At 43.0% G+C, this 21,171-nt stretch overlaps 1 protein-coding gene across 4 annotated transcripts in view; it reads right to left on the minus strand.

The window, feature by feature from the left end:
- Positions 1–21,171, minus strand: part of LOC139577586 (voltage-gated potassium channel KCNC1-like) — a 123,955-nt gene that overhangs the window by 21,304 nt on the left and 81,480 nt on the right. Inside the window, exon 4 of one of the 4 annotated variants that reach the window (XM_071404702.1) lies at positions 18,406–18,531. The exons of the other annotated variants lie outside the window; for them this stretch is intronic. Coding sequence (XP_071260803.1) covers positions 18,416–18,531 — 116 coding nt within the window. The 3' untranslated portion in view covers positions 18,406–18,415. The remainder of the gene's footprint in view (positions 1–18,405; positions 18,532–21,171) is intronic. 4 annotated transcript variants of the gene reach the window in all.

Here is a 21,171-nt window from a genome sequence, read left to right on the forward strand (position 1 = left end):
GAGACAGAACGCGTCTCCTTCCTGAGTGGTATGACGGCTGCGTGGTCCCATGGTGTTTATATTTGCGTACTATTGTTTGTACAGATGAACGTGGTACCTTCATGCCTTTGGAAATTGCTCCCAAGGATGAACCAGACTTGTGGAGGTCTACAATTTTTTTCTGAGGTCTTGGCTGATTTCTTTTGATTTCCCTAGAGGCACTGAGTTTGAAGGCAGGCCTTGAAATACATCCACAGCTACACCTCCAATTGACTCAAATTATGTCAATTAGCCTATCAGAAGCTTCTAAAGCCATGATATAATTTTGTGGAATTTTCCAAGCTGTTTAAAGGCACAGTCAATTTAGAGTATACAGTGAATTATAAGTGAAATAATCTGTCTGTAAACAATTGTTGGAAAAATTACTTGTGTCATGAACTAAGTAGATGTCCTAACCAACTTGCCAAAACTATAGTTTGTTAACAAGAAATGTGTGGAGTGGTTGAAAAACGAGTTTTAATGACTCCAACCTAAGCGTATGTAAACTTCCGACTTCAACTGTAGATTGTAAATATTGTGTGGTAGCCAGGCTCAGCAAGAGAAGATTCTGAAAATGGAAAAGCTTAATGGGAAGAAGATTAAAAGCCATGTCACTGGTGCTTATGCTAGATTGAGGGGAGTCATCACTGGGGTCCCAATATCTATGTCTATAGATGATATTAAAGAAAATGTGAAGGGAGGAAGAGTGATTGAGGCCAAAGTGTTGATCAGTAGGAAAGAAGGTCAAAGAAGTGAAGCCTATCAGTGCCGCTGAGGTTTGAGAAGGTTATGCCTGGGTAAGTACAGATAGGATTCCTTAGTTTCAATGTCGTGGAATTTGTCCTGTCCCCATTGCGGGGTTTTAAAAGTCAAAGAATGGGACTGATAGCTGTTCAATGTAAAGGAAGGAAAATATGTGCTAAGTGTGGAGGGGAACATGATTACCGTAAATGTGGGAGCAATGTGAAGGTTAAGTGTTGTAATTGTGTGGGGGAACATAGTGCAGCATTCGGTGGATGCCAGGTGCAGAGAGCGGCTCGAGAGGCTCAGAAATATAAAATGAGTCATGATGTATCGTATGCAGAGGTGCTAAAACAGATTGGTGGAGCTACAGTGTGGAATGATGCCGCTTCCATGGCTGCTCATGTATTAAGTGGACCTAATGTCGGGGGTGGTGTTTCTGCTGGTCCTGGCATGGTTTCAAGGCCTGTTCAGAAATCTTGTGCTCATGAAAGTGTGGTGTCAAAGGACACTTTGATAATGAATAAAGTTGACATCATAGCTTTTATTGGTAAGGTTATCAATATGACTCGGGTTGTGGAATGTAGGTTATTGTGGAGACGGCAAAATAGATATTGGGGGTAACAGATGTTACTGTTGAAGTGGTTGTTGACATGCTGAAAAATCCAAAGGGTGGAGTGTTTCAGCATGATATAGGTAAAGATTAATGGGGTAGGTTGGGAAGGGGTTTTGGGAGAAGGGCAGGGTGTGGTAGAAGTTAGTAGGGATTTATTTGGTTTTTATTTTCATGGTAGTACAGAATTGGAAAGATCATGATTGATCGTACATTCCAGCACAGTAGGTAACGGCATGCACTTAAACGTTTGTTTGCGGACTGCCATGATATCATAGAAGATAAAGGTTGAGCGCCTCATTTGTCATGTCCCAGTTCTACATCTTTTTAAGAGCTTGTGACAATCAAGAGCTGCGCTGTTAAGAGGTTACTGTGCATTTTCCAGTAACTTAATGGCAGTTTTTCATCAGGAAGTTCATGTTTAATTTCCGTTAACTTACTGTCAGCTTGCTGCAAGCAGTTATTGTAAAATTCACAGTAACTTACTGTGGCTGATCTCTGTCACACTCACTGACCTGATGGTGTAGCAGGAAGGTCAGTTTGCTACCAACCAAGAGGTTGAGGCAAGGTGAGGCTGGTTCCCAAGTGTGCTCACCACCAGGAATGCTGAGCGTTATACGCTATCTTGTAACCAGTTAGGTTGCCAGTTAAGGTGCCAGTAAGAAACTGGCAGTTAGTTACCAGTTTACGAGTTACTAGCAGTTACTGGCTATTAAGTTACTGTGAATTTTTACAATAACTTACTGACAACTGGTTGCCAATTAGGTAACGCAGAATTCAAAGCAACTTCAAGGCAACTCATTTCCATTAAGTTCCTGTGAAATGTAGTCATGTTACGGTTGATACCGGAGCTCCGAGGCATGCGTTGAAATTGCTAAGCAGCTAACTTCGAAGCAGTGTGCCGATGCGTGCATCACTTTATCAGTAGTACATCATCAATGACATCCGAGACTTCGTTTGATTCCATGCTTTTTCAAACCGTGTGTTGCAAAATGCGAGATCCCACTGATTTCGCCGCGGTTCAGATTATGAAAAATAGTCAACTTGAAGGCAGAAAAGGGAAGCATGATGAAAGATACAAACCTGGTATTCCAACTGATTATAGGAGTTTTGATGAAAACAGTGAAAAAATACTTCCATCTGATTATCACACGCTGCTATTTATTGCTGACCAGCAGATGTCAATAATGTACATTGTGAACAGATAATGAAGCTCTGAGTAATGAACCATTTTCCGGCACAATTTGGTGAATGCGCTGAAGCCTTCAGAAGGCCTCAGTTTCCCATCACACCCCCTTAAACTGGTACAACACTTCAACTGGCGGTTGGCACAAACACATATATACATTTCCCCCACCTACATTTCAAAGTGAAGTGATGATTGTACCTTATATTCAAAATATTGGTTAGAAAAATGTACCATTATACTAGATTATCCATACATGTACCCTAATAGGAACCAACCAATACCATGTGAGTTCCTATGTGTACCTCTGAAGGTACCTGAAGGTCTACCTTTGAACTTTTTGTACTCCAGGGAACAAGACTGTACTCTAACTGTACCCTAATTTTGAGTGTGGGGATATATGTTCTTGGTAATAAAGATGCTCCTGGTGGAAATCCCCAAAGTATTTATGCACACTTTACAACAAGCACTGCTATTTCTTCATTGGTGTTGTCAGATAATCTGACAATTATTGACTTGGTTCTTGGAAACTTTAAGCAAAGTGCAGAAATGTATTCTTGCCTTTAATCTGTGGCCAATCTCTGTCATGCCCACAGACCTGGTGGGGTTAGCAGGACATTCAGGTCATTAACAACCAACAGGTTGTGAGTTCAAATCCCAAGTGAGGTATAGTCTCAAGTCTACAACATTCAGCAGCATACTGTCCTTTTACAGCAATAACACCTTACATTTGTCTGAACCACACCCATCATTATCATATTTACAAGCATACTGTCACGCCCTGACCTTAGAGATCCTTTTAATTCTCTATTTGGTTAGGTCAGGGTGTGACTAGGGTGGGCAATCTATGTTTTCTATTTCTTTGTTGGCCTGGTATGGTTCCCAATCAGCGGCAGCTGTCTATTGTTGTCTCTGATTGGGGATCATATTTAGGCAGCCTTTTCCCACCTGTTGTTTGTGGGATCTTGTTTTTGTGTAGCTGCCTGTGAGCAGCCCAGAACGTCACGTTTCGTTTTCTTCTGTATTGTTTTTGGTGAGTTTCATATTTATTAAACATGTGGAACTCTAAGTACGCTGCGCCTTGGTCCATTCATTCAGACGAACGTGACACATACTCTATTGCTGTCTGTTTCAATATCTATGTTTTTGCATGTACATTGATTGATTAATTAATCAATTCATTTATCTTATACAACACAAAGTAGTATACTACTATCTTATACTAAATATTTTTCTCAACTAATCAAATCTGTTATTTGGATTTATTGCACCCGTTACTGAAATGGTTGTTACAGTTTAGATGGCTTAGGTAGTCTCATTCATACATTTTTCTAACCATGGCATTCGTGCTGAATGCAGATTTTGAGTGAGTGAGTGAATGAAAGGTCCAATTATTGGATATCCTTACTCAGTCTGGATTCCAATAGGAATAAGAAATCCCTTTTCAAGCCAGCATAATGTGACTTGATGCTGGTTTTGCAGGTGAACAGCTTATGTTGGACATCAGTGTCAAAAACACAACGAAGGCTGGTCACTGGCGAAAACACAACGAAGGCTGGTCACCAGAGAAAATGCAACAAAGGCTGGTCACCAGAGAAAACGCAACGAAGGCTGGTCTATGCTCTTTTTCTTCAGCAGGTAGTGCGGTTTCTTTCAATATCTGTAGTTGATTAAATGTGGGCCAAAGTCGCCAACAGCACAGGGAGAGGTTGTAGGCTCCCATCCCTCTCCTCACACTGACACAAACTAACAAACAAAACGAGAGACAAAACATGGCTCATCACAAACAAATCAAAATCTGAAACGAACACAAAACAAAATAATACAACGCTGAATTACTATCACAAATACCAGGTATTAATATCATTACTATACTTCCAGATTAGTTGGGCTTGTGTCTGGAATTTAGAACTTAGACCTAGAACTTAGAATACCACACTGAGGGGCAGGTTTGGGGTTGGGGAGCACTGGGCTAACGTCGTCGCGGCCGGATGAGTTTGTTTGACGCCAGGTTCTTACAGTAATGCATTGCCTATAGGAGCCACTCAGTCATGGGCTGGTGCTGTGAACAGGAGGCATGCTGGGTAATACTGCCTGGGTAGTACGCTACAGCTATGCGACAGATCTGGGTCATCGTGTTCTTCACAACCTGACCACTCCTCTTTGGCAGAGCGGGTGTGATGATTATGTGTGTGTGTGTTCATGTGCATGTCTGTTTATGGTTTGTCTGCCTGTTTGAGGGTACAGGAACTTCCAGGATTCTGTATTAAAACTTGAGCATGTACTGAGCATGTACTGTTAATGTCTAAATTGATGATGTGTAAATATATGTGCACGTGTCTACTTTCTAAATACAATATATTTATGCATTAGCATGCATTACTGTTTTCATGTCTTTACACATGCATCTGACTAGCATCACTTTATGTGTAGGGTACAGCACACACATCATTTTTCAAAGGTACAGTGCATGGCTGTGTAGGATAACCTCCTGCGTTGGTCTCTCTATTCAAACTCTTTGTGTTTGAGACGTCGACCCATGTAACAGCCCACATCAATCCCAGCCCTGCAACTCTTAGCTGATTAGGAAGAGTGTGTGTGTGTGTGTGATCTTAGGGTTCCACAAGCAGTAGGGGGTGGTTTGATTGAGATCGATTTCTCCCAAACGGTTGGCCTATCGTGTCCTACAGTAATGACATGTTTGTTTTCAGGCTTTAAAGAAGCTTCGCTTAGCTCAGCTCAGCTTTACTCGCTGAGACCAGGACAGGACAGGGACCGGGACGAAGGCCCTGCTCAGGAGAGGTTGAGGTGGGAACGAACAACGTGGTAAACATGAGTAATGGCTGGTAACCGTTGGACGGATTCCAGGCATACCTAGCGTAATGATTCATTTGTGGAATTGTAATGTCATGAAACAGGGCTGGGAGGTTTTCCTTGGTCAGGTCACAGGGTTGGGAAAAACTCTGGGCCCTCGTTATATAACTCTGAACTAGAGCCTTGGGTTTTTCTTGGTTGGATCAGGTGGTCTGGACAAAACTCCCGGCCCTATATAATGACTTAGAACTAGGCTATGTGTAAATACAATGGATAGATAGGTGAATATGTGGTTGGTAGTGACAGTTTGATTGGCAAATGGCTATTGGCCGTACTGTTCATCTAACATTACCCAGATCACCTCCTTCACAGCATCCAACACACCATGCAACATGCACCTTACAACTAGGAGGTGACAGAGAGAAAGAGACAGAGAGATAGAGATAGAAGTACAAGCAAAAATAGTTCATTAAGTTATCACAAAAAATGTCAAACCATAAATATCAACAAAGAGAGCAAAATAATAATATAATAATTATAATAAATTAGCCAATAAACGGTACAAATATGATCTCTTTTTGAATACTCGCTTTTTTTATTGACTTTATCAGGAACTCCTATTGTTTGATTAGCACTCGGGAGAACTTAACTCTGTTTCATAGCTTCATTTTTGACACAAATGCATACTGTATTCTCACACACACACTCGAACACACACACACACACACAAACATACACACACACATGTGCGCCATAAAACAAGATGATTTAAAACTGGCCTGCTAGTATGTGATCTATATGCATTGCCAAAGATTTCTTGCTGTAAAACATGCATTGTGCATCACTATCAAAGACTATCAATGCTATTAGATCTCAGAGTATAAAAAAATCTACTTGAATTCACTTTTAGATTTGTAAAAGCTAATGTATGTAATTCTACTCCATTCTTGCATTACATCCTTACATATATCAGGTTGAACACATTCACGCCACTCTACATGGCTTTACAGCAAAGCCTGGTTGTTTAATGCAGCAGAATGCAGCACTGTTCCTGCCAAAGCCGTGACATACCAGCTTGTTCCTCCTATACCCTTTTGACACTACCGAGCCAAACAGAGCCGAGTCCAACCAAGCTGTACTGCGCTGGCCTGGTTAGTGGTTACGCATCCCACTACAGTTGCTGGAACTCTGCTGGAATGGACAATGTGAAAAGTAAAGAAGTAATCTGAGCCAGCGCAGCATGGTTCGGGTCAGCTTGATAGTGTGAAGAGAGTGTTACAGAGGAGGAGGGCAGGAAGCTAGTCGGTTGTACGTACCTCAGGTCAAACTTTAGTTATGCTACGCAGGTGCAATGACTGGGGATGTCCTGGGGATGGGATGGAACGGAACATGGAAGTTAGTCTGAGAGGGGGAGGGAGGGGAGGGGGGAGAAAGAGGGGAGTGAGGGAGGAAAACAAGGGGGTACAAGGGGACAAATATTTCCCCCAGCGCAAATCTACATGTAGATAAGGTTTCCAATATCAGAGTTGTTATATACTTTGTTATGGCAGCCATTTTGTATTATATCTAGTGTTTGGATCGTTGGTAGTGGATGTAAATAAATATGCATGCTCAGGTAGTTGATGTCAGATACTGTATAAGCTATATACACCAGTATTGTGCAGTAAATGCCTTTGTAGCAATAGAGTTCAATAATATGTGTGCTGTAGAATTACTGTAGTACAACTGTAGTATCACTGTAGTATTAGTGTAGTATCACTGTAATACAACTGTACTATCACTATAGTAGTATCACTGTAGTATCACGGTAGTATTACTGTGGTACAATACCACTGTAGTATCGTATCACTGTGGCATTAGTGTAGTATCACTGTAGTATCACTGTGGTATCACTGTAGTAACATATCACTGTAGTATTACTGTGGTATCACTGTAGTATCTATCACTGTAGATTCACTGTGGCATTAAATACAAGCAGCTTAAATACATGAATATATACAGTTGTCGGACGTTTACATACACTTAGGTTGGAGTCATTTAAACTAATTTTTCAACCACTCAACAAATTTGCCAAAGTATAGTAAATTTTAATTTATAGATTTAATTTGCATAAATGTTTCTTATTACTTTCCCACTTTTTTAGTATCATATATAAATTATGATATATTTGCATTGGCTGATTATTGTTATGTCACATTACGAAACAACATGTAGATTTGTAATCACCCGAGGCAATATTTGAAACACATTTTTCACATTTATGGATGTATGACAGACAACAACACAATTGACACAGTAACCATACATACAGTAGAACATCTGTATGTATCAGACATAGCATGACAAACTGAACCCCGTTTTAACACACAAGCACCATATCCCCATAGAACATTGAGTTGCTTCATAGGAAACCACACTGGGGCCTAGATGGCCAGCTCTCTGCTATGTCACATGGACACATATATGAACACACATGCTGAACACACATTACTTACGATGGGGAGAGGGAGAGGGGCGCTATAGATGAATGAATGAATCTACTACATCTCCTCCTGAAGAATCTAATCCTACTGTTCTTTTCCTCATGCATATTGCATGTACCTTGATAGTGGCCCATGACAGAGAGAGAGAGAGAAAAAGAGAGAAAGAGAGAGAGAGACAGAGAGACAGAGAGACAGAGAGAATGGGGGCGGAAGAGAAAGAGAGAGAGAAAGAGAGAGCGAGAAAGAGGAGGGAGGGCAGAAAAGAGAGATTGAGGGAGAAAGAGAGAGAGAGGGAAAAAGAGTAAAATGGAGAGAAAGAGAGAGAGGAGGGACAGGACAGACAGAGAAAGAGACATATTCCCTGAGGTGAAAAGGGTTAGTTCAGTATTATGGTAATATTCGACGCAATCACATCTAAGAAACAAGAAACAGTTTGCTGTACTGACACTGCTACACTGAACATAGCCCTTAGATGTATATTACACATATATGTTCTGTATATACAGAGGATAACCAGAGTATATACAGTAGAAATGATTCCATGTTGGCGTCAATGACCGAGATATGACAATAAATAACACACACACACACACACACACACACACACACACACACACACACACACACACACACACACACACACACACACACACACACACACACACACACACACACACACACACACACTCTCCAGGACTCACTGTCACATGCAGTATATCCCAGTCTATTTGTTGACATAATGCAGACTCTATGTCACTGTCACATGCGATCTGTTTACCGTCTGCCCTGGTTGTCTCCCCCCCTGTACAGGTACCCCCCCCCCCCCCTCCTCTCTCCCGAGCATTCACTCGCCTCCAGCACACAAGCACTGTTGGGGCGAGTGACTCTGAACTTACAATGGCTAGCCCCAAGTAGTTATATATAAAAAAATATATATATTGTGCATTTTGCTATTTGCCTCATGACTCCTGCATGCATTGTTGACTACGAACAATGTTTGTTCCCACACTCGGGACTCTTACTCCCTATTGGTTACACAGACGTTTGGCCTCCCATCCCATTCGAACTACCTCTCACCGGCTTTGTATTCATGTTACCTGATGAAATTGCTGTACAATATGATCTTGTTGCCATCTGATGCACATTCAGATGTCATAAATCATCACTGCAGAGCTCTCCCTGTCCTCTGCCTTGCCTGATTGTATTACTGCTGATGATATCTGGAAATGTGCATGTACACCCTGGCCCATCTACTGTTGCAAGCCCCAATCCTGACTTGTGCTCTGACATCTGCTTCACTGATTTCTGCTCTTGTAAAAGCATGGGTTTTCTGCACGTTAACACTAGAAGCTTATTACCTAAAATGGATCAATTGAAAGTGTGGGTTCAAAGCTCCTATCCAGATGTGTTGGTCATTACTGAGATGTGGTTAAGGAAGAGTGTTTTGAATACTGATGTTAACCTTTCTGGTTATAACCTTTTTCGGCAAGACAGATCTTCCAAAGCAGGGGGAGTGGCAATCCTTACCAAGGATCACCTTCAGTGCTCGATTGTCTCCACCAAGTCTGTCCCCAAACAATTTGATTTGCTGGTTTTAAGTATTAAACTTTCAAATAGCTCTTTGTTGACTGTTGCTGGGTGCTATCGTCCTCCATCATCAGCAGCCTGTACCCTAAGCTCTCTCCTAGCCCCTTACACTAAGTCTGAATTTGTCCTGCTAGGTGACTTAAACTGGGACATGCTTAACCACCTGACCAAGTCCTAAAGCAATGGGACTCCCTAAATCTTTCTCAGATTATTACCAATCCCACAAGGTATGACTCCAAACACCCAGAAAAGGCTACTCTTCTTGATGTTATCCTCACTAATAATACTGACAGGCATCAGTCTGGTGTTTTCTGTAATGACCTTAGTGATCACTGTTTTACAGCCTGAGTTCGCAATGGCTGCTCAGTGAAACGACCTGTCCTGACTTGTCATAGACGTTTGCTAAAAAACTTTAATGAGCAAGCCTTCCTTCATGACCTGGCCTCTGTAAAATGGTAAAGAATCAGCTTGATCCCCTCTGTCAAAGATGCTTGGACCTTCTTTTTGATATTTTCTGTAGTATTATTAACAAACACCCCCCATAAAGAAAATGAGAATTCAAAAAAGGTTCAGCCCCTGGTTCGACCGTGATCTTGCAGAGTTACTCCACCTCAAGAATTGCATTTGGCAAAAGGCTCGGCACACGCATACTCAGGCTGACTGGCTATCGTTCAGGCAAATGAGAAATAAGTGCACTCAGGCTATCCGGAAGGCCAAAGTTAGTTACTTTAAGGAGCAGTTCTCTCTCTGTGGGTCTAACCCCAATAAATTCTGGAAAACGGTTAAAGACCTGGAGAATAAACCCTCCTCTTCACAGCTGCCCATGTCCCTTAAAGTTGATGATGTGGTTGTTACTGACAAGAAGCACATGGCTGAGCTCTTTAATCACCACTTCATTAAGTCAAGATTCCTATTTGACTCATCGCCAAGTCTGTCTCTCCTTTCTGGGGAGGTTCCCATTGCTTATTTAAAGGGGGAGATCAAGCTGATCCTAACTGTTATAGTCCTAGTTCTATTTTGCGCTGTTTATCAAAAGTGTTGGAAAAACTTGTCAATAATCAACTGACTGGATCTGTCACTGCAACCTTAAAGGTCGTCAATGATGTCACCATTGCCCTTGATTCTAAACAATGTTGTCCTGCTATTTTTATTGACTTGGCCAAAGATTTTGATACGGTAGACCATTCCATTCTTGTGGGCCGGCTAAGGAGTATTGGTGTCTATGAGGGGTCTTTGGCCTGGTTTGCTAACTACCTCTCTCAAAGAGTGCAGTGTATAAAGTCAGAAAATCTGCTGTCTCAGCCACTGCCTGTCATCAAGGGAGTACACCAAGGCTTGATCCTAGGCCCCACACTCTTCTCAAATTTATATCAACAACATAGCTCAGGCAGTAGAAAGCGCTCACATCCATTTATATGCAGATGATACAGTCTTATACTCAGCTGGCCCCTCCCCGGATTTTGTGTTAAATACTCTACAACAAAGCTTTCTTAGTGTCCAACAAGCTTTCTCTACCCTTAACCTTGTTCTGAACACCTCCAAAACAAAGGTCATGTGGTTTGGTAAGAAGAATGCCCCTCTCCCCACAGGTGTGATTACTACCTCTGAGGGTTTAGAGCTTGAGGTAGTCACATCATACAAGTACTTGGGAGCATGGCTAGATGGTACACTGTCCTTCTCTCAGCACATATCAAAGCTGCAGGCTAAAGTTAAATTTAGACTTGGTACCTCTATCATAATCGCTCCTCTTTCACCCCAGCTGCCAAACAAACCCTGATTCAGATGACCATCCTACCTATGCTAGATTACGGAGACATAATTTATAGATCGGCAGGTAAGGGTGCTCTCGAGCGGCTAGATGTTCTTTACCATTCGGCCATCAGATTTTCCACCAATGCTCCTTATAGGACACAATACTGCACTCTATACTCCTCTGTAAACTGGTCATCTCTGTATACCCGTCGTAAGTCCCACTGGTTGATGCTTATTTATAAAACCCTCTTAGGCCTCACTCCCCCCTATCTGAGATATCTACTGCAGCCCTCATCCTCCATATACAACACCCGTTCTGCCAGTCACATTCTGTTAAAGATCCCCAAAGCACACAAATCCCTGGGTCACTCATCTTTTCAGTTCGCTGCAGCTAGCGACTGGAACGAGCTGCAACAAACACTCAAACTGGACAGTTTTATCTCAATCTCTTCATTCAAAGACTCACGTGGACACTCTTAATGACAGTTGTGGCTGCTTTGCGTGATGTATTGTTGTCTGTACCTTCTTGCTGTTGTCTGTGCCCAATAATGTTTGTACCATGTTTTGTACTGCTACCATGTTGTGTTGCTACCATGTTGTTGTCATGTAGTGTTGCTACGTACCATGCTGTGTTGTCATGTGTTGCTGCCTTGCTATGTTGTTGTCTTAGGTCTCTCTTTATGTAGTGTTGTGCTGTCTCTCTTGTCGGGATGTGCGTTTTGTCCTATATTTATATATATATTTTGTATTTTTTTACACAGCCCCTGTCCCCGCAGGAGGCCTTTTGCCTTTTGGTAGGCCGTCATTGTAAATAATAATTTATTCTTAACTGACTTGCCTAGTTAAATAAAGGTTAAATAAAATAAAGTATATCCAAGTCTATTTGTTGACATTATGCATAATCGTGCCTGTCTGATTTTGCATACAGTATTTTCACCTGCTGATTCTAAAAGACATCCTATTGGTTTAGATCGAGGGGGGTTGAGCGCGTATTGTCATGTACAGCATCATTTTTTAGATTAGCTGTTGTTCAATGGTCAATATTAGCAATATGAGTGCAATATTATCTTTGTCTTTAATCTGCAGTTTTAACATCACTGCAGCACATACCCAGCTATACAGACCTCCGGGGGGGGGGGGGGGGGGAGAAAGAGGGGTGAAAGGGAGGGGAAGAGAGAGGGGGAACAAAGTGGCAAAGAGATAAAGAGGGAGAGGGAGAGTGAGAAGCAGAGAGAGAAATAGGGAGAGGGGAAGAGAGAGAGAGAACACCATTGTGGAACGGCATCTCCTTCTGTCCATCAAGGATTCCGAGTGCAGCACAGAGAGAGCAGCAGCCTAATGGCGGTGGTGCTTTGTGTCTATGGGGGAAAGTCAATGGCAGAAGAGATCAACTGGAACAGCGCACATGAGAGAGATTAATTGAACGGACCACTAATTCTAAACAAACCCACTCCAGTCAAATATGGCACCCTATTCCCTATATAGTGCACTACTTTTAACCAGTGCACATTGAGGGTAGTGAACTTCATAGGGAATAGGGTGCCATTTTGGAAGCACTCCTGGACTACTCCAGTGTTTTAAAAGCAGAGCCTGACAGACTGTAAGTGCCACTCAAGCTGCTCTCAGGGGAACACTTTGGTCCTGGATCAGCTCTTACAGGACAAAGGCACTCTGCTCCACTAGGAATCCTTAGGGAGGAGATTCACCCTGGTCCCGGATCAGCTCTTACAGGACAAAGCCACTCTGCTCCAATAAGAGTCCTGAGGGCTGATGCTGCACTACTGTCTGCTTTAGGGTTAATAGGGATAGGATTTGTCTTTCGCCAAATAATACACTCTAATGAATAGTACATGATGAGAATAAATACTAAAATGATAAACAAACACTGTAGAATAAATAATAATAATAATACAACTTGAACTCAGTGCATTGTGGGAGCATGGTTTGATGACTACATGTAGTATTATCTGATTTGATTACTTACTAGTACAACATATTTACATATTATTAAAGTGAAAGAATTATGCAATCATTCATTTGAATAATCTAACCCAGAATGCTTTGCACAAAAGTCCCAGAATGCTCTCTTCCACTGTTTCCTTGGCAACAGTGGGAAATAAGGAGAAAGGGGAGACAGAATGAGAGAGAGCGAGAGTATGAGAGGAAAAGAGGAGGCGCGGTAAAGATGAAGAAGGAAAGGAGGTGAAACATAAAATAAAACTCACAAGAAAGAAAACCCCAGAGTACATTACAGACAAGAAAATAACAACCACCAAGAAACAAATTATACACACATTATTGTACATAAAACACAACACAATATCCACACACACCCTCAAACACACCAATTACACTATTACAACTATACAATATTTATCAGAGGAAAGTATTAAAGAGAGAGGGAGAGAAAGGCTGCTTCCCAACATGTCCTGTCTCCTGAAGTGTACGCTTGTGCTTCCCTCGGCGCATTTGAAAAGCATTGGATTTGTGGATGCATTGAAAAGCATTGGATTTGCTCTAGACAGAGTTTCCACCATATGTTTGAGGCATACCAATCTTTTTCTTTTAAATCCATGAGGGGGAGTGAACAAGTGCACACTTCAGGAGTCAGGAGAGATATTGGGATGCAGGGTATAGACGTAAGGAGCCCAAGCCTCCAAGCTTTAACCTCTCCTGACCTCTGCACTTTAGCATTTGTCAACAGAGGTCAAAGCTGCACGTGTTATAAAATAAACCACACTAAAATAAAGCCAGCAGAACCACTCTGGGCACAGAAACAAAGGAGAAGCGCCAGAAGGAGGAGGAGGAGGAAGGGGAAGAAGGGGAGGTTTAAAGCACTATATCCCACTTTAAAAGCGGAAGGCCGGCAGCCATTTTGGGGCGCCTTTGGGGGATGTCTTTTTTTGCTTTTAGAGTGTGGATGAAGCTTCTATTATTAATATTACAGGGCCGTCAGCGGCTGTGGCTCAACACACTAACCCCCACTAACACCAGTCAGCTAGTCACCACAGACCGTACGGCTACTACCGTCACTTACCTAGCACTGCACGTAGCAGTGTGTCTGTCTGTCTGTCTGATGGTTGGTCCGTCAGTCGGTCTGGTTGTAAGTCTGTCTGTCGGTCTGACTGACTGTCTGCTTGTAAAATCAGTCTGTCTGCCAGTCTGTCTGCCATTCTGTCTCTGTCTGTGTGTAACACTGTATGTGTGGAGGGGTGCGCTATACACCTGCCCAGTGCCGGTAAGCCGTTCATTCCCAAAGTGTGTACAGGATCTAGACTAAACCTATACATTTGATCTAGCCTGGCCTTAGTGCTTTCCCACTAAAAGACTGAAGCACACCTTAAAAAGCACTAGACTCGTGAACAGTGTTTCAGCACAGCCAAATGCATCCCCCACTCCAGCCACTAACATTCATAGATCTACTGCTGTATAGACTACGATAGCTTGTCAGCTTGAGTCAATGCCACTCGTATAGGGACATTTGTGGTGGTTGGGGATTAGGGAGCAGGCATAAGATCTGATCCAGAGTCAGTCTTGGTTTAGGGTTGTAAAGGAGAATGGAGAGGACTGACTCTGGACTAGCACATAGGGCCTGGGCACCCCCCTGGTACTGTGATGAAACAATGTTTTGGTCACCTCAGAGTGGAGGGCAATTCCAGAAGAGAGAGAGAAGTAACCAGCTTTCACTTCAAGAAATGAACCAGTACACACCAGTGGCCTTTACTCTGCTACCAGTTTATATCGACAAACATGTTCACACTGATTTGGTTCAATCATCTGGATTTAAATAAGTCACTGTTTTTTCTCTCGGAATTCTCCAATATTGTCTATGGATTATACAGTATCTTGGATTTGTGTATTGTTTGTGTGACTGTTTGTACACTGCTAAACATGGCAGTTGTACTGGTGTCTCTGAGTAAGGCGAGAGGAGACACCAGAGTAAAGAGCCACAGGAGTGAGAAGAGGACACGGCAACACAAAACAAAAAACGACAACAAAAACAAAGGGAGCACAAAAGGAAAACACAGGACACACCACGGACAGACAGACGGACGGACGGAGGGAGGGACAGAGACTGGGGAGAGGACAGCGACAGACAGACAGACAAGTGTAACGCAGAGCAACAAGAGCCGACATACAAACGCATGACACGACACAACCTGAGGAGGGAGACAACAACAGACACGTCAGAAGACATGGCCCCCCTCACAACCCCACCCTCCTCTCCATGGTGGTCCTCACACACATACACACAAACGCACACACACATTGCAGAGAACAGAGGGCTAGCATTGCAGCCGACATACACACACATACACGCAAACGCACTTGCACGCACACAGCGCTAACCGATGGACAGAGGGACATCCACAGCCAAACACAGGTACCGTAGCTCATTCACACCCACACACTCCCGATCAGAATCTTGAGTTATGTTGGTAGCGTTGCGTAGTGGCTTAATTGGTCAAATGGGTCATGAAGGGCTCAGTTTATGGTGTGTAACAGGGCTCTAAGACGGGGAGTCGAGGGGTAGGCTACAAGTACATGTGGTGAGAAATCCTGTGTGTTGTGTGTGTGTGGAGGAGTAGAGTTCTGAGAGGGTGAATTTGAATGGAGGCCTGGGCTGAGATTGCAGACGAGGTCTCTGGGAAGGAGGGAGGGAAGGATGGAGGGAGGGAAGAGATGAGGAGGGGGAGGTGGGGGTGGTCATCATATCGCTCACATCACGTTACATAACGCCATTTAGCCTCCCATTGCACAATTAAGCCCGGCTCCTCTCTCTCATCCTCTCTTTCTCCCTCTATTGGATCCAATGAGTCATGTAGGTCTAATCGGGCTCATTCGCTCAGGGCACATTCTCTCACCCCTCAGTGGAAAACGGTTGTGGCGTTTTGGTGGTGAGAGAGAGAGAGAAGAGAAGGTTGAGTAAGAGAGAGAGAAGAGAAGAGAGAGAGAGAGAATGGAGAGTGGGGGAGAGAGAGAGACAGAGAGGACTACACTGGCCTGCAGGAACTGAGAGGGGGTTTGGGGTCATCCGGAGGGCAGAAAAGGAGGTTAAAGGTTGTGCGTCTGTCTGTGTGTATAATGTAAGGTTAAGTGCAGAAGTTGAACTGAATGAAATTGACCAAAAGCTAAGCCATAGTTGGGGTTGAACTGTGTTAAATGTGGGGAGACGTAACACATACATTTCCAAACATACGTTGATGTACAGTGCCCTTCTGAATGATTGTCACCCTCGGTAAATATGAAGAAAAAAGGCTGTGAAAAAATGTCATTGTTGTTTATCAGCTTGATTTTACACTCAAAATATCATATGAATCTGACCTGTAATTGAGTAAAAAAAACATAAAATAAAAATAATAAAATTAATCAATAAATCATTATTTTATTCAAAAACATGTGTCACAATTATTGGCACCCCTAGAAATTCTTAGGAACAAAATCTAATTAATGTACTGTATATTCCGATTAAGATATGACTTTTTAAAGTTCATCTGACTCTTTGGGAACTCTTAAGTGGTCCATCCATGACTTCCTATTTCACTGGGATATAAATATGAGGCGACACACAAGCTAAACTCCCTTAGTCATCCATCAACATGGGAAAGGCCAGAGAACACACAAATTAAATTACTTTTTTTTTTTTTAAGTTGTTGACCTTCACAAATCTGGCAATGGCTATAAAATGATAGCTACAACCCTGATAATACACATTTCCACTATTAGGGCAATAATTAAGAAATGTAAAACAACTGGAGCAGTGATAATCCTGCTTGGAAGAGGACGCAAGTTTATTTTGACCCCACACCGAGTGAGAGGGATGGTTCAAGAGGCCAAAAAAATCTCCAAGGATCATAGTTGGAGAATTGCCGAAGTTGGTTACATCTTGGGGTCACCAACGCTCCAGAACTACAATTAGACGCCACCTCTATGCCAACAAGTTATTTGGAAGGGTCGCCGCCTCTGCTGTCACCAAACCACAAACGTAAGCGCCTGGAGTTTGCTATATGTCATTGGAACTTTGATTGGAACCAGGTTTTGTTGTCTGATGAGACTAAAATACAGCTTTTTGGCAACAAACACCAGAGGTGGGTTTGGTGTAAAAGGAGCCATAGTCATACAGAAAATAACCTAATCCCCATTGTGAAGTATGGTGGTGGATCTGTGATGTTGTGGGGATGTTTTACTTCCAAAGGCCCTGGGAACCTTGTTAGGATACATGGCATCATGGACTCCATCAAGCACCAGAATATTTTCGGCCAAAACCTGTCTGCCTCTACCAGGAGGCTAAAACTGGGTCATCCGGGCAGGACAACGATCCAAAGCATACCTCTGAATCCATACTAAAATGGTTCACTGACCATCGAATCAAGCTTTTGCAACGGCCATCCCAGTCCCCTGACCTAAACCCCATTGAAAACCTGTGGGGTGAGCTGAAGAGGAGAGCCCACAAGCGAGGACCATGGACTCTGAAGGATCTGGAGAGTTTCTGTATGGAGGAATGGTCTCAAATTCCTTCCTATGTGTTTTCCCAACTCATCAAACATTATAGGATACGACTCAAAGCTGTTATCTTGGCAAAGGGAGGGTGCACAAAGTACTAAATGCAGGGGAGCCAATAATTGTGACATGCATGTTTAGGAATAAAATATTTATTTATTGATGACCGTTTGTTTTTCTTTGAACAATTTTAACTCAATTAAAGGTTCGATTCATATGATATTTTGAGTGGGAAGTTCAAGCTGATAAACAGCAATTACATTTTTTCACTGCCTTTTTAAGTTCATAATTCAAGAGGGCACTGTATGCACACACGCACCTGCGCACGAACACACACTCGCAAACACACATACGCACGCACACACCCGCATCCGCGCACGAACACGCACACAAACGCACGCGCACACCCGAGCACGAACACACATACACACATACATTTACCCTCCCACCCTACACTTAGCACCATAATCTACCATGAAAATGCTGAACCAAACCTTAAAGCTTTACTGGAACAAGCAATTAACTGTCATGCATTCTTAAACATACAACCTTTTAAGAGTGTGTGTGTGGGGGGGGGGGGGGGGGGGGCATGTTACTTCATGTGTGTGTGTGCTTTGCTGTGGTTTGCACACGCTTGCCATGTTACTGTCTTACTGTGTGTTTGCTCATTGTGCTTTCAACCAAACTTCTGTATGTGTCTTTTGTGTTACCTCTGATTCGCTATGGTTTGATCCAGGAGGAGGCTGAGTTTGCATTGAGGTCCTGCTGTAGCAGAGGCCCCTCCGGCTTGAACCACTCCTCTCCTGGGGGGGATGCCGGGCTGGCCGCTGCAGCGTCTGGTGTTTGTTGGAGTGGGGTTTGTAGAGGAGTGTATTTGGGATCGGGGACGTTAGGGGCAGGCCGGACGGGGGGTTAGTTTTAGGTTGAGGTTGAGGTGGCGGTTCAAAAATGGCAGGTGGAAGGGGTTGGATTGTTGGAGGTAGAACAATGGGGATGTCAGGTGAAAGAAGAAGCAGGTGAGTGGTACAAGGTAAATAAAAAAGATGTCCAGTGAGAAAGCATGGAGAAATGGAGGGCAGGGGCAGAGGGGAGAGGAGGATGAATGGATGGGTGGAGCGATAGCAAGCAGACAGGGTGTGGAGAGGAGAGAGAGACAAAGAGGAACAAAGCATGACCAATAAATGAGAGCCAGAATGAGAGCCACAATACAGATAGATAGATAGATAGATAGATAGATAGATAGATAGATAGATAGATAGATAGATAGATAGATAGATAGATAGATAGATAGATAGATAGATAGATAGATAGATAGATAGATAGATAGATAGATACTACATGACCAAAAGTATGTGGACACCTACTCTTCGAACATATCATACCAACATTTATGGGCATTAATAATGAGTTGGTCCCCTATTTTCTGCTATAACGGCCTCTACTCTTCTGGGAAGGCTTTCCACTAGATGTTGGAACATTGTTGTGGGGACTTGCTTCCATTCAGCCACAGCGAGGTCGAGTACTGATGCTGGGCAATTAGGCCTGGCTCGCAGCCTGTGTTCCAATGCATCCCAAAGGTGTTCGATGGGGTTGAGGTCAGGGCTCTGTGCAGGCCAGTCAAGTTCTTCCACACTGATCTCGACAAACCATTTCTGTATGGACCTCGCTTTGTGCACAGGGGCATTGTCATGCTGAAACAGGAAAGGGCCTTCCCCAAACTGTTGACACAAAGTTGGAAGAACAGAATCGTCTAGAATGTCATTGTATGCTGTAGCGTTAAGATTTCCCTTCACTGGAACGAAGCGGCCTAGCCCAAACCATGAAAAACAGCCCCAGACCCTTATTCCTAAGCATATGGGCAGGTAGCGTTCTCTGCAAGAACGCTAACGCGTTTCCACTGCTCCAGAGTCCAATGATGCCTAGCTTTACACCACTCCAGCCGACGCTTGGCATTGGCATGGTGATCTTAGGCCTGTGTGCGGCTGCTTGGCCATGGAAACCCATTTCATAAAGCTCCTAATGAACAGTTCTTGTGCTGACGTTGCTTCCAGAGGCAGTTTGGAACTCCGTAGTGAGTGTTGCAACTGAGGACAGACAATTTTTACGTGCTATGCTCTTCAGCACTGTGCAGTCTCATTCTGTGAGCTTGTGTGGCCTACCACTTGCTCCTAGACGTTTCCACTGCACAATAACAGCACTTACAGTTGACCGGGCAACTCTAGCAGGGCAGAAACTTGACGAACTGACTTGACGAACTGTGGCATCCTATGACTGTGCCACATTGAAAGTCACTTCATTAAGGCCATTCTACTGCCAATGTTTGTCTATGGCGATTGCATGGCTGTGTGCTCGATGTTATACAGCTGTCAGCAACGTGTGTGACTTAAATAGCCAAATCCACTCATTTGAAGGGGTGTCCAAATACTTTTGTATATATAGTGTATATATATATATATATATATCTATACAGAGAGAGAGAGAGAGCGAGAGAGCGAGAGAGCGAGAGAGAGAGAGAGAGAGAGAGAGAGAGAGCATGACTACAGACTGTAGAAGACAGATTGACAGTAGAAGACAGATTGACAGCCAGATGCAGTGTGATAGCTATTCAGTCAGCGATCGTACTGTACAGATCTCGTTTCAGAACAGGCTGTGAAAATGTGCATTAAAGCTGAAGAAAGAAAAATCAGAGCTAAACCGGTGGGTTGAAATAGAGTACCTGTAAGTGCCTGTATGTCGAAAAACGATATTATTAATAATAATAATAATATATGCCATTTAGCAGATGTTTTTACCCAAAGTGACATACAGTCATGTGTGCATTAATTTTACGTATGGGTGGTTGAACCCACTATACTGGCGTTGCAAGCACCATGTTCAACCAACTGAGCTACAATGGAGCACTATTGATATGTATTGATATGTATTGATATGTATTGATATGTACTGATATGTATTGATATGTATTGATATGTTCTGATATGTACTGATATGTATTGATATGTGCTGATATGTATTGATATGTACTGATATGTACTGATATGTACCAAACTCAGGCAATAATACCTATATGTTATTTTACAACTCCAGTGTCCAGAACGGCAATAGAAAGCACCACAGCACATTTACATATACAGTAGTAGACGTGGGGTGCCAATGTAATTGAATACAGCATGTGGGAACTGGTCCAACAAAATATCAATCCATTGATATTTCACTTATGCCATAATGTGTCATAACCCAGTTCATATAGGAATGTCTGGAGCGTGAGACAGCTCAAAACAGCCTGTGGGTATTGTGGGCGGGGTCTGTGACTGTCAGTCAAAATGATTGGTTATGAGAAATATGAGATAGGGGAGGGGCCAGGGGAGAGGAGAGGAGAGGTGGTAGGGAAATACCTAGTGTTTCCGTAGTGTGTGTATGTGTGTGTTTATGTATGTGTGAATTGGAAGTCAAATTCTTCCAAGAGCTGCAGTTGA

Source organism: Salvelinus alpinus, chromosome 6 (genome assembly GCF_045679555.1).
Source record: "Salvelinus alpinus chromosome 6, SLU_Salpinus.1, whole genome shotgun sequence".
Taxonomy (NCBI): domain Eukaryota; kingdom Metazoa; phylum Chordata; class Actinopteri; order Salmoniformes; family Salmonidae; genus Salvelinus; species Salvelinus alpinus.